General features: G+C 37.3%; 1 protein-coding gene across 1 annotated transcript; it reads right to left on the bottom strand.

Annotated features, from left to right (window-relative positions):
• Positions 1–8,613: 8,613 nt before the first annotated feature.
• Positions 8,614–12,246, bottom strand: LOC149138526 (peroxidase P7-like). Its single transcript, XM_089446295.1, has 4 exons — positions 12,025–12,246; positions 10,030–10,221; positions 9,685–9,850; positions 8,614–9,031 (listed from the first exon to the last, which is right to left on the bottom strand). Exons 1-4 carry the CDS (start codon positions 12,244–12,246, stop codon positions 8,640–8,642), a joined length of 972 nt encoding a protein of 323 aa, XP_089302421.1. The 3' UTR covers positions 8,614–8,639.
• Positions 12,247–14,336: the final 2,090 nt, after the last annotated feature.

The following is a 14,336-nucleotide window of genomic DNA, read 5'->3' as shown; positions in this document are numbered from 1 at the left end:
ACATTTGAATAAACCTTATTTTTCATGTATTTTCAATTTTTGTACTCTGGGTATGTTAAAAAATATGAAAAATGGGTGCTTCTTGGATGTTAAATTTAATTTCGTATCCAACGAATGTCTAAACTTTACATTTGAATAAACCTTTAAGGAGATGCAACAAAAATACAATTAAAAAAATGTTTTATTCTTTTTCTCCAAATAAGTAGTTAGATGTAACACTGATAGTTGAAAGGAAAAATTGTCACATTTCCTTCCTATAACTTATTAAAAATTCCTATAACTTTTTTTTTTTTTTTTTGCACAAGATCATTTACTCATATATTAAAAAACTGTAGAGATCCAGAGCTATTACATAGGATTCAAGAAGAGCGGGCACAAATGAAGTCCAAAACCGGGACGCAGCCCGTGACTTCTGTGAGATTAAGTTGAAAAGAAATTGCTGGAAAAGATGCCTACTATACTGCCTTACAAACAAACCATCTATTAACTTTACTTTGCTGTTCATTTGACTAACACCAAAATTGGTTTACTGTGTCTTCCATCTGAACATCCCTCTGTTCATCCTTTTGGTGCCTTAAGTCCCTCGATTTCCTTTCTCTATTTTATCAGCTTCTTTCTTTTAGAGCGGCTGTCTAATTCAAAATCGTCCCTCAACTCTTTGTGGTGTTTAACAAAACGAGCAATCATGGAAACGTGCTCTTTACAAAGTGTGTAGGTATCATTCCCTATCACCCTGTCCAGGGGATTCCCATGACGCGCTGCGCCCTCTTGTGCTGCTGGCTGCTGCCTGTTCTCTGCCATGGCTTGAAAGGAGCGGATTAGCAAACAAAAATCTAAGAAATAGTTTGATTTATACCTGAGGACGGCTTGATTGGGTTGAACACCGAATCTATGATTGGTAACACTCTTTGTGCTGAGAAGGAAAGGGGAACTCAAAGTTCTAGGCGCGCTCTGGACAGTATCACTCCCTTGAACAACTATTCTAACCTCAATGCTCCATACTCTTTTTTGCTGTAACTGGGGCTGCAAAGCTTGATTAAGGAAATCGCGTAGGGGAGCAGATATATAAAGGGAAGGAGAGAGCCATACTAGACGATAGAGCGGGGTATTGAAACCTGTGAGCATTGTATGCATAACTTGCTGCGGATTCGAGGTGCACTGTCCGGGAGGCTTGAAGAGACATTTGCCTACCAAACCAGAGGGGATAACACGGGAGGGGCTGGGATCAAGAAGAGAGAGGGAAGACGGAGGAGTGTAAGGTAAGGGATGATCATTCAATGACAGGCTGATGGGGTGAATACTGATCTGACAAGGTTCAGAGGGGCTTTTCTGATGAGCTAGATGACGGCTTGACTGATTAGGGGATCTCTTTTTCATAGCTTTTTTCATTTTCACTAACCTGTCCCTGCTATCGGTTCACCGCCTTGCTGGCAAGGGAGTCAGCTTCTGCGTTGTGTTCCCTCAGCACATGCCTAAAGGTGACTTCCCCCAAACTTCTTGTGTTCTCTGTGATTCTCTTCCTTATGTTATTAAGACCTTCTTTGTTGAAGTCTTTATCATTGATCATGGCTGAAATTATGATAGACGAGTCCCCAATTATAATTGGGTTCTTTAGTCCCAATTTGGATAAAATTGTGGTGCCAAGGAGGAGACTGTAAGCTTCTGCTGCGTTGTTCGATGTCCTTCCCAGTCCCCATTCATAACTACAGATGTGGTTTCCTTCATGGTCTTTTATTATGCCTCCTGCTCCCGCTGCTCCTGGGTTGTTCTTTGATGCGCCGTCAAAGAACAGGAGGGGGCGGTCTTGTTTGCTGATCCATTGTCTTATTTCTTCTTTAGTTCCCCTGAGCTTCCATTTGGGCTGCTTCTGGTTGGCTTTATTCTGTGGAGGAGGATTCTGAGAGTGGCTTACATTGAAGTTATTGTACCAGTCCCTTTCCTCTTGGGCCCAACTCTTCTGGTCTGGGAAGGCTATGAAGTTTGCACTGACCGCTTCCGAGATGTTTGCTATAGTTTTGGCTATTACACTGTCCATGTTAGGCCTTTTGTTTTTGAAAACGTAGTTGTTCCTAGCTAGCCAGAGGTTCCAGCATAGAGTAGCAGGGATACACTTCCAAATTCTGATGATATTATTCTTGCCCTTCTTAAGGTGTGGAAAAACTTTTTTCCAGTTCTTCTGGAGATTGTGCATCTGATCAGGGAATCCTCTGATGTCCAAGGGGCTTGTTATCCTTTTCCAACACCTTTGAGCAAACGGGCAAAGAAGGAAAGAGTGCTGAATTGACTCCTCCTCTGCCCAACAGAAGCAGCAGATCGAAGGTCCTTGTATTCCTTTCTTTCTAAGGTTCTCCGTTGTAAGGATTTTCCCTTTTAAAAGAGTCCAGTTGAAGTGCTTTACCTTTGGGAGGCTTTCTGACTTCCAGGCAGCTGAGTAAAGGTCCCAGTTTGCTTTGGGGGTTGAATTTTGTAGAGATTTGTACCCTTCTTTAACCGTGAAGGATCCTCCCCCTGTGTCCCAGATATATCTGTCCTCGTCGTCCCTTTTTGTTGGAGCTAGTCCTGATAATGAGAGCTTCAGATTGTGCCACAGAGCTTTTAGATTCGGAGGTAGATTCAGGTCTTTCCAAGCCTGCCATCTATTTTGATTCCATAAGGATATGTCATGCAGGGTGATTATTCTCCTTTCCTCCATCCAGTCTTGCAAAGGTCTGAACTCTTGAAGAAGGGTTCTTGGATTGGAATTCATTATTCTGTCAGTCCATATGTTGATGCTTTGTCCGTTGCCTGGGAGCTTGGAGACATTTTCTTTGAAGTGTGGCAGAACTTTCTTGACTAGGCGCCACATCGGAGTGCAAGGCCTGTCTGCAATTGGGTCGTTGAGGATATTGGAGTTTAGGCCTCTAAGGTATTTTCTTTTGATTGTCTCCACCCACCACGAGCCAGCTCCTGTGAGAATCCTCCAGATCAGTTTGAGCCCTAGCGCCTGGTTGGAGAGGCTTGGAATTTTTATGGATAGACCTCCTTTTTCATAAGGAAGAGTTACTTGGTCCCAGCTGACCAGACTGAATTTTTTTGTGTCCTGTTTACCTCCTTGCCAGAGAAAGCTTCTCATTATGAGCTCCATGTGTTTGTGGATACTAGCAGGAGCCATAATGATTGCATATTGATAAATTGGGAGTCCGGAGAGGACAGCCTTTATAAGAATGGTTCTGCCTGCTAGGTTAAGCCAAGAGACGCCCCAGTTTTGGAGATGGCCTCTCATTTTTTCAATGTGGTTTGTCCAGACCTCTGCTTTAATGTGTTCCTTTGCCAGAGGCAGGCCCAGATAAGGGAAAGAGCTCCAATTTTTTTGAAGAGGGATATCCAGGATTTGGGATATTCTTTGCTGAATCTGATGAGGCACATTCCAAGTGTAAAGCTTGCATTTTCTGTTATTCAGTTTGCCTCCTGAGGCTTGGAGGAAGGCGTCCAGAACTTTTTTGAACCTCCTTGCCATTAAACTGGAGGCTCCCCCAATTAATAATGTGTCATCCGCGAACAGTGAATGGTTTATTTCCTTTATTCCTCTTTCAATGCGGATGCCTGTGATTTCTCTTTTGCTGCGAAGATTTTCTAGATGGATGCTGAGGGATTCCGCCATGATAATGAAAAGGAAAGGGGAGAGGGGGCAGCCCTGCCTCAACCCTCTGGAACTTCTGAAAAAGTTGTTGGGTCTACCATTAATCAGTGGGGCGGTCCAGGAGTCGAAGATACAAGCTCTGATCACATTAATAAAATTGGGAGAGAAGCCGAAATTTTTTAAAACCGCACATAGGAAGGAGTGATCTACTCGATCAAATGCGCTGGCCATGTCCAGTTTGATGATCATTCCACGCTCTCCTCTGTTGTGGCTGCTATGTATTGCTTCCTGGATTAAAATAACATTGTCTATGATCTGCCTCTTTGGGACAAAGCCTCCCTGATTATCTGAAATTATGAGAGGAAGGAGATTCTTTATCCTATTTGCAATTATTTTTGTTATGATTTTATATGAGACATTACAAAGCGAGATGGGCCGGAATCTATCAAAGGATTTGGGGTTGGCTTCCTTGGGGATCAAAGATATATGTGAAGACTTCATATTGTCCCCCAGTTTGTGTTTTCTAAAAGCATTTTTAACCATTCTTACAAAGTCCTTCTTTATAGTTTCCCAATGCTGTTTATAGAATGCAACTGTGAATCCGTCCGGCCCTGGGGCCTTATCTTGCTGCATACCGAAGGTAGCCTCTTTGATTTCTTCTGCTATAGGTTCTTGCTCCAGCTTGTTGTTGTGTGCCTCTGTTATCTTACTTTTGATTATACTTAGAAAATCATCGCTGCCATGGTGCTGGGGATTCGCCGAAAGGAGTGCTTTGAAGTGCTCATGTGCTGCGTTTTTTATGTCTTCTTGATCCTTCAATTCTCTCCCGTCGACTTCAATTTTGTCTATCTGATTGATTGCTCTTCTGATCTTGACATTGTTGTGGAAGAAAGAGGTGTTTTTGTCCCCAGATCTCAACCAAAGACAATGAGATTTTATTCTTTGCTCCTCGTCCTCCATGCGGTTCTGCCGATATAGCTCTTTGTACAGATTTTTTTCCTTGTCTAGGTCCTCTGTTGTGTATTGCACTTGTTCTTTTTCTTTATGCCATCTCTCCATTTCTAATAGCAGCTCTGTTTTCTTTTTCTTTTCAGAAATTGCCTTTTCCCTTGCCCATTGCTTTATAGCTGTCCTAAGATGCTTTAGCTTTGATTCCCAAACGAAATGGGGTGAGCCAAGGACTTCAATCGTCCACTGATCCCTTACAAGGGTGCGAAAATCCTCATGGGAATCCCAGGCTCTGTTATATTTAAAAGGGAGAGGGCCCAGATTTGCTCCTTTGTCCATGGAGAGGACCACGGCCTTGTGATCTGAGGCTGTGCCATGGATTATGTGGCTCCTGATTACTTGGTAATTTTCTGCTATTCTTTCCTGGACTAGGAACCTGTCTAGCCTCTCTTTTATGTTGTGTATTCCTGCCCTTCTGTTGGTCCATGTGTATTTTCCATTTGACAGAGGGGGATCAATCAGCTTGAAGTGTTGGATAATGGATTCTATCTTATCTCTAGACCGGTCGGCATGGTAATTTCCCCCATGTTTTTCATCTACCTGCCTTATTAGATTCAGGTCTCCTCCAAGGATTACCCAGCTGTTGTGAATGGTGCTGAGGTCTGTTTCTAAAGTGTTCCAACAGCTTGCTTTATCTCTGTAGTGGTTAGGAGCATAAATGTTGTAGATGTGATAAGTCTCCCGGGTGCTTTTATTCTTTAGATCTGTTCGGATCCACTAGTTGCAAAGTTGGGAGCTAGTAATTTCCCACTTATTTGTATTCCATAGTGTTCCTATACCTCCTGATGCTCCGGATGAGCCTTTTGATATACCTAGGTAGTTTCTGAATCTTTGAGTTTGAAGAAGGAAGTCCTGCTCGGTGGTTTTGGTCTCCTGGATTAGGAGGATGTCTGGCTTTTCCTGGTTTATGAGATCCTTGATTGCTTTCAGCTTTACGAGTGAGCCGAGCCCCCTACAGTTCCAAGAGACCAAATTCATTATTTACCAGTGTTGGGGTGGGGTCCTGATTTCTCCTTGGCCTTCTCACCACTTCCTTTTGACTTGCCTAGGGAGGAGTCCATTGGCTGTTGGGTGCCGGTTGCCATTTCCTTTGCTGCTGTTTCATCTCTTAGCTCTTTATTCGTCTTGCGGCCGACTTTTCTCGGAGGGTCAGATGGCTGATTTGTTTCTTTAGCTTTGTTCCTTGTGAGGATTCTTTCAATGGTGGGAGGGGGGGAGGGTGGAGGGTTAGAGCAAGGAGAGGCAGGACGAGGGGAATGGGGAGGGGAGGCCGGAACTTCTTCTGTTAGGGATTCGAAAGGGTTGGAAGAAGATGGGAAGGTTGAAGAGGGAGGAGGAGGAGGGGGGGGTTGTTTTGATACTGGAGGGGCTGTGGTACTGATGCCCGGGTTCGAAGAGGACTTTTTTCTTTTTACTTGTTCCCATGAACCTTTAGCGTGTTCCTCATTTTGTGCAACCTCATTTTCTTTTATTTTACTGCATCTATTAGCAAAGTGGCCGTATTCATGACATACCTTGCATTTGAAGGGCAGCTGTTCGTAGTCCAGCTGTTGAATGTGCATCCATTGATCCACTTTTAGCTTTATGGCTTCCGGCAGTCCTTTCCCAAGATCAACTTCAACGCAGATCCTAGCGCATGCATGCATATTCTCCCTTGGTTCCGATCTGTCTATGTATTTTCCGACTGCATTGCCGATCGCCTTGACCGATTCATCCCCCCAGCAATGCAAAGGCAGATGAGGGAGGCGCACCCAAACTGGGACTGCGTTGGGTATATCCATTTCCGGATCGAAGTTCGGGGTCCAACGGTTCAGGTATAGACCTCTTGTGTCCATGAAATAAGGCCCGTTGCGAAAGATGAGGTGCTTGTCTTCTTTGGTCTCGAATAAGAAGGTGTAGTATCCATGCCCGCAGAATCTGATGGCAATCTTCCCTTGAATCATTGTGCTCCAGTTACGCTCCACCCATTTTTGGACAGTTCTTGGAGAAGGGCAGAGGTCTGTGAACTGCCCTACCAGACCTCTTTCTGAAAGTGCTATTGCCGATTTCCTGGGAAGAGATGGGGGTAGATTGACTTCAGGGATCTCATCCAGCTTCTTTATGAACTTTGATAGGGAGGGCCGGGTTCTGGCTTCTGAAGGATTTGTCAGGAGGGCGGCGAAGGTTTCTTCTGGGCTCTCAGAGACCGGGGGGGGGGGGAGGCAGATCCTGCCATTGCAGGCCCGCTGTGCACAGCAGAGGGGCAAACCGTCCAGAGGTGGGAACCCCGAATGCGGGGTCTGCGCTAGTCGAAAGGGGGCAGGAAGAACAGGGAAGGCCCGGCCAGGCAGAGCCTGGGGGCAAGGGCGAGGACACGGTGTTCAGGCGGGCAGGGCTGCCGCGTCGCAGAGATCCAAGTCCTCTTATGAAATGTCTTCAATGTGATAGCTGCATAAAAATTCCTATAACTTATTAACAATAAATAATGACTATTTATATGAAAAATTGAATATCTAAAATTAGAATTAGAATGAGTTAATTTTTGGAAGGATAACAAATATATTCAATTTTTTTTATTGCAATAAGTAGGATTATAGTTTTCTTAGACTTAAAATATCTTTTGCTAAAGATATTTATGTAGATATGCATGTCTATTTTGGAATAGGACCTTTAATTTTAATTTAATTATAAATAATTATTAGGTGGATGACTGAGATTTAACTTCTATGCAATATTATAGAATATTGCATATTCTATAGTAATAGTAACAAATTAAATGTTGAGATTTATCTTAATTACATATACTATTTCAAACCTTTTTGTGCGAGAGGTTCTCCCAATATGGTAGAGATGTTGTAATATAATGTTTAACATTTTGACTAAGTCAAATTAGATAAAATTAAAAATTAAATTAAATTAAATAAATAAAATTAGATAAAAAATTTAATGTAGTGTAAACATTTTAACTGGCTCAAAATAAAATAAAAATAAAAATGGTACATGGTATTCATGTGCAATATAGATTATTTAAAGGGGAAATTAAACCAACCTAGATCGATCTTAACTCCCAATCATCTTTAACTTCGGATCTACCAAGCACTAATTGCCCATCTACCAAGAACTGAGAGGGATCAAATCTCTTGATATGCAAACCTCTTGGATAAGAGCATGTGTTTCCTCATAAGAGGTCACAGGTACAAAACCAAGGGGGCTTAGAGTATGTATGGTAGACTTAGCAGTCAAATTGTTGCATGGAGGTGGGTCCCTTGTCCACAAGCAAGAGGTCTCATACACCAATTTGGTGTCTCCTTGGTCGTGACCTTAAAATTCGATAATAATAATAATAATTTGATACCTCTTACTATTTGGTAGATGGATATATGCTAATTAATTAAATTGATCAATTAGAAAAAATATGAATGTAGTATTGATAAACCATAGTATTGAAATAAAGTCTATTTATAAGTTAAAAATCTCCACTGAAAAATGAAAAATGAAAGTAAATCTCTATAGTTTAATTTATATAATTACTATGAGATATTTTAATAATATAAATAAATATTTTCAATTATTTCAAAAAGTCAAAAGTGCATTATGTTTTTATTATTTAATGAGAATTTTTTAGTTTAAAATAAAAGAAAGTTAACTTTTAAACTCTTTTATTTATGTAGCTGTGATGTATCTGAAAACATCAAAACTCACAACTACTTTAACAAATAAAACTAAAATGCAATCTAAGTCTTTCAGGCAAGTAAAATGATTACATGCCTTCCAAATAAAATTAGGCGCAGCACATTTATTGTCAATTCCACTTTGTAAAAGTCATAAATTAAAAAAAAAATACTTATTATTTTCAACCTACGCCGTTTATTGCTCGAGGACGTTTTCATAATGCGTCCAGAGCGATTACAAATTAAAGAGCTTAGGCAAATTAAAAATCGAAGACTTCCACTTTCAGATTAAGGACACCGTGCTGGTCGGATAACTAAACACACTAAACTATTCGGCAGACAACGGCCGGTTCACAGGTTGGCTAGTTAGGCTTCCTGCAATTCTTTCGGATCTCTCCGCTGCTGCCCGTCAGAGGTTTGATATTCCCCATCTTTACTATGGCGGCAGCAAAGTCGGAGAAAAAATTGTTCACGCTGGTGCTGTACAAAGTCACCTCTGAATCAGTGGAGCCTCCGTTGAAGATTTCCTGATCGGAGTGGAGAAGCCCTTTCTTGATTTTCAAATTGTTGTAGTAGTTATTGTCAAAGGTGGTGGGAGTCACATAATCCAGTGGCGACAGGTTGCTGTCTCCAGAGCCGTTGGTAGGAGGACACTTTGAACGTAATGAAATAGAGTACGTACTGTCTATATTGGTGTCGTTGTAAATATGCCCTCTGAAACTCACGCACCGAGCTTGCCCGATAGTATGAGCACCTGCGGATTGAATATATCATATCATATTGATAGGCAACTTTTTTATTAAGTGGTTTATTTTCGGGACCACAATTATGGAATTTTATTTCAAAGAAATACGGAACTCAACTCATTAAACTAAATTTTTTTGAAGTATATCATATTGAACTTAACCTACATTTTTATCTGAATTACTGATTCACTAAATATTTAACAATCAACCAAAGGACGGTCTCAATTATTTAACGGCACCCTCATTATAATTTTATGATAGTTAATGCATTATCCTATTATAGCATGAAAAAATAATATTATCTCGATTGCTGATTAGCCGAATATTTAGCCATCAACAGGAGGATGTGGTCAATTATTTAACAGCACCTGATTACCAAATATTAGAAACACTCACCCAAAAATATATAAAATATTACAATTTTATGATAATTAATGCATTATACTATTATGGTATGAAAAAATAATATTATCTAGATGGCTGATTCGCCTAATATTTAACAATCAACAAGACCGTGGTCAATTATTTAACTGCACCCATATCTTTGTGATTGCCAAATATTAAAAACACTCCCCAAAATTATATATTTTCTCCTAATTACAATTTTATTTATGATAATTAATGCATTATACTATTATTGTATGGAAAAAAATAATATTACCAGCAAGTGTAACCATTTCCGTTGTGGATAGCCCCTGCGCTCTGAATAGTGAGATGATGGTGCTTAGATTGGAAGTGGGGGGCGGAATGTTAGCGTTTGCGGCGCTTAAGTTTGCTGTTCTCGAGTCTCGCCTCCCCAGCATCACCGTCCATGAAGGCCCACCCAACTGGTAATTAACAATTTTATATAACATATTCATTATTACTTGATATAATCAGGAGCGGTTCAGTTCCAAGAAATTATTCAAAACAAGAACGACAACACCATAGCTTATTTCAACATATTCTCAGGAGGGTTTCAGTTCTAAGAAATTCTTCAAAACAGAACGACAACAACAGAGCTTACTTCCACAACAGAATCGCGTGCAGCAATAGCAAGAATGTCTGCGCAAGAAACGACTCCGCTGCAAGCATTCTCGACTTGGGTTTTTATGGTATCTATCACTTCGAAACCTCTCGCCGAATTGTTATTGGGAATGGCTGTCTTCTCGCCCGTTAGAGTGGAGGAGTCGTCCAACAGCACCGACCCATCGCAGCCCTGCAATAAATGACACCTTCAAAAATTGTGTAACCAGAATAACTAAATGCATCCGTATTTTTTTGTTTAATACCCATGGGATCTGACCTATCATAAGGAATGTTAAGTGTAGTGACTACCCACACACTGAATCCAAGATTCTATGAACTAAATAAATACATGAATTGGAATACTCCAAGTTGGCTAAATAATCATCAGTTTATGTAGATAACTAATTGTAGGAATATAATGTAAAACTTAGCAAAGTCATTCTTTTAATTTCGTATTTTTTTAAGAATTAAAAATTAAATAAGGTTGTCCAAATTGTAAAGTTTATTTATAGTTTTATTTATCTAATTAGTTTTATTGAATATAGATGTAATGAAGATAACTAATTATAGGAAATATGATGTAAAAATTAGGAAATCATTCTTTTAATTTCCGTATTTTTCTAAGAATTAAAAATTAAATAAGGTTGTCCAAATTGTAAAGTTTATTTAGGGTTATATTTATTTAATTAGTTTTATTGAATATAGATGTAATGGGTCGGTGAGATAGTGATTTTTTTTTGGGGATTATTTAAAACATGTTGAAAATAAGTGTAGTAGGTTGGTGAAATATATATATATATATATGTTTGTTATATATATATAAATAATTAAATTATAGAGAATATATAATTCAAAATTTAAAAAGTCAAAATTATATATATATATAATTGAGTTATAGAAATTATATAATTTAAAATTAAAAAACAAAAACAAAAACTTTAAAGAGTAAAAATACATCCTCACTGTAAGTTTTTAAAAATTTAAAAATTCCTGTATATTTACAAGGTTACTGAAAATACAACTTATAAAGTGTTTCTTAATATGAGTTAGTTTTTAAAATTCGATGTATGTTTATAAGGTGGTTTTTAAAATTTTTAATTCGATGTACCTTTATAAGGTGGTTTTTAAAATTTTTAATACATATAAAGTGTTTTTTTTAAGTTTTAATTGGAGTACACTTTTATTTAGTTGTTATAAATTTTGATTATTTTTTAATATGCTTTTAGTTATTTTTGTTTAAAATTAACGAGATTGTTAAAATAGTATATATTGGATATGTAAATTTACATCATTAAAATACTCCATAATTTCTTAAATTAATAAATTTATTTACATTTATAAATTTAAATTAGATAAAAAATTACATATTTAAAAAAAATGAAAAAAAACTAATAAAATAAAATAAAATAGATTACAATAATAACTTTGAAGTTAAATATTAAAAAATTTAATTAATATTTTACATTTTTATTAATGGGAAATTTCAACATTCAATGCAACAAAATCAAATTTTCAACATTCAATGCAACAAAATCAATGGTATTACTAAATATGCTTTTGACTAAATATACTATTCTATATTCATAAACTTATTTAAAATTAAATTTTCTTATTCCTAGTAGAGTTGTCTTAGGTAAATTCTTTTTTCTATTCTTATTCCTAGTAGAGTTGTCTTAGGTAAATTCTTGTTTCTAGTAGAGTTGTTTTTATTAAGATTTTTTGGAAGTTTTTCTGTATATTTTTTTCTCTAATTTCTCTAAAATCTTGTAAGAATTTATTGAAATCATAAATTTGATGGGTAACCCCTGCACTCAAAGTGCTCTAAAAATTTCTCAAAGTGCTGAATTCATATATACAGTCAAAAAAACCAGTTTAAATAACACAAATCAAGATTTAACCTTAAATTTTTCTACGACACAAAAAAAAATCTAATGAAATAAAAAAATACCATTATTAAGCACTTTCAATGATAAAACTAAATTCTTTCACTCACATTAACGAAGCAGTCGTGGAAGTGGAGGCGGAGAAGCGATGCCCCCATACGTTTTTCCTGAGCCACTGCTTGCTTCACTGCGGCTTGCACTATCGACAGAACCGCCGGGCAAGAATTGTTATAAAACGTTGAGCTCAGTTGACCATGCACGCTGTTAGTAATCGAACACATAAATATCATTACAGCAATGCATGAAAGGAGGTTTTTCATCAAAACAGCCATTTTTCGTTATGGAAAAGCGCTTCAAACTCGGAAAGCGCTTCAAACAAACTAATTTGCTTAGCAATTTGCAGGGTGGTTCTGGGAGATCTATGATTACCAATTTATAATAGCAGATAAAAGTCTTAGGGGTCGTTGATTGATTTGCTGTAGATGTCTTCTCCCTAAAGGTGATAAACGAGTGGTCCTGCACATGCTTCTCCCTAAAGGTCATAAAGGAGTAAAGGAGTGGTCCTGTGCGTAGTCCTCAAGTTCCTGCATGGCCCGCCCCGAGACAGGGAAAGAAGCGTGTTATGAGGATTGTTTTTTTCCTCTATGGTGTTTCTATATTAACATTAATCTAATATTAGATGGAAAAATGATTGATTAAGATTTCACTGTACTCAGTCTCAATCTTAGTTTGCTCTAGAAATGACTTTATAAGAAACCCAATGCAAACCAGCGTGAATAAATATTCTGTGCATTAACAAAACTTATATAAATTGCAGATTTCCAGGATATCATAGAATCTGACCTCTTACCTAATAGTTAAATTCTTGTATATTCTTAAAATTTGCACATTTTCCACGAGTGCTCGACCGTCATTCAGCATTTATGTGGTTTCCTTACTGCCATAACCAAATCTTTTGCTGATGATATAAATTTCCATATTGATCCATTATTGTAAAGTTGCAGAGTCGTCCTCAACCCATAAGAAAATAAAACAAACGTTCAATCTAAACCTACAGATCCAATAAATTTTTGTTTCTGGTCAGCTGTCGAATGTGGATATGAACCAAAAGCTGCAATAAATGTTTGTTTATGGTCACTTGTCAACTCACGGTTATAGCGTGAAGTAACTATAATACTTTCACCATTATTTTATAATGTTAGGAGGAGGATGAATTATTACATGCGAATAAAGCGCAGGGAATTGAATTACGAAGCAACCATCCACCAAATATAATATATGGTTTTTCCTGTGCAAACCATCCACGAAATATAATATATGTATGGTTTTCCCTGTGCAAATGGAGGTGTAAAGTAACCAAAATTGAATATAGATTTTATATTTAATTTTGTTTATGGCCAGTTGTCGATTCACAGTTATATTTGCGAATTAGGTCTTAAATTACTTTATGCAATTATTTATGGTGTTGTGAGCTTAAGACGTTTACAACTTTATTCAAATAAATAAAAGGGAATTGTTTTATTCACGAATGATTAATAGATTGGTTTTTCTCACTGTAATCCATTATTGTCATTTATAATTTCATGGAGGTATTTTTGCATTGTCATTTCACTTTTTTAATTATTATTAAATAGAATATAAATCTTATTTTATTGACCATGATGATGGATGGATTTAAATTTTTGTTGTTTATTTTATGAAATTTAAATTTATTTAAACATAGAGTTAAAATCATAATTTTAGTTTTAATTTTATAAATTTTTTTACTTAAAAAAATTATTTGTAAGTTATTTCATCGAGGGTTTGAATGTGCAAACAATTATTTGTAAGTTGTTTAATGTGAGGGTTTGAATGTGATGAAGAGGGGTTATTAATGGTATGTTTTAACAAATTGTTTTTCCAATATAAAAAATGAATAGGAGTGCCCACATTTCATAACAATGAAAAAATAGCCAAATAGAATAGAATCGGATAACAAGTACCATGAAATGAATGAATAATGATTCCAGTGAGAAGAAAGGAGGGAAAAACCTTAGAGCAAGAGTGCCGTTCTTCAAAGTTTACACCATGAGTTGTTAAGAGTAATTCCAACTATCAAATTCACCCATGAAAAAGAGAAAAAAGAGGAAAAATCTCCATTTGAATTCACTCTTCTTCCAATCCTCCCAAAGATATTCTACTAAGTGCTTGGAGGGGAATTCCCTATCTTCCAGCCATGCATTTAACACGTTCTATATTGGAACCTATGAACCTATGAAGGAGGAGCAAGTTTCCTATTGTGGTTGCATTTTATAAATCATAGCTTTATTTATTTTTTCACATGGGTTGTATTGTTTTTATTTTTAATTGGGATTGCCTCCTTAGCATATGGATCAAGTTGTTAAAGACATATTATTCTTCACACTTTGTTTGTAATTTTTTT

This window comes from Pinus tabuliformis, chromosome X, assembly GCF_031772625.1.
Source record: "Pinus tabuliformis cultivar Carrire ecotype Pingquan chromosome X, CPIR1, whole genome shotgun sequence".
NCBI lineage: Eukaryota > Viridiplantae > Streptophyta > Pinopsida > Pinales > Pinaceae > Pinus > Pinus tabuliformis.
The sequence above is the reverse complement of the archived record's forward strand: the minus strand, read 5'-3'. Positions and strand labels throughout refer to the sequence as shown.

Coding starts and splice junctions, on each gene's coding strand:
- LOC149138526 (XM_089446295.1), bottom strand. CDS start 12,246: ATGGCTGTTTTGATGAAAAACCTCCTTTCATGCATTGCTGTAATGATA. Junction 10,222..12,024: donor TCCACGACTGCTTCGTTAAT/GTGAGTGAAAGA, acceptor CATTTATTGCAG/GGCTGCGATGGGTCGGTGCT. Junction 9,032..9,684: donor GGAAATGGTTACACTTGCTG/GTAATATTATTT, acceptor TTCAATCCGCAG/GTGCTCATACTATCGGGCAA.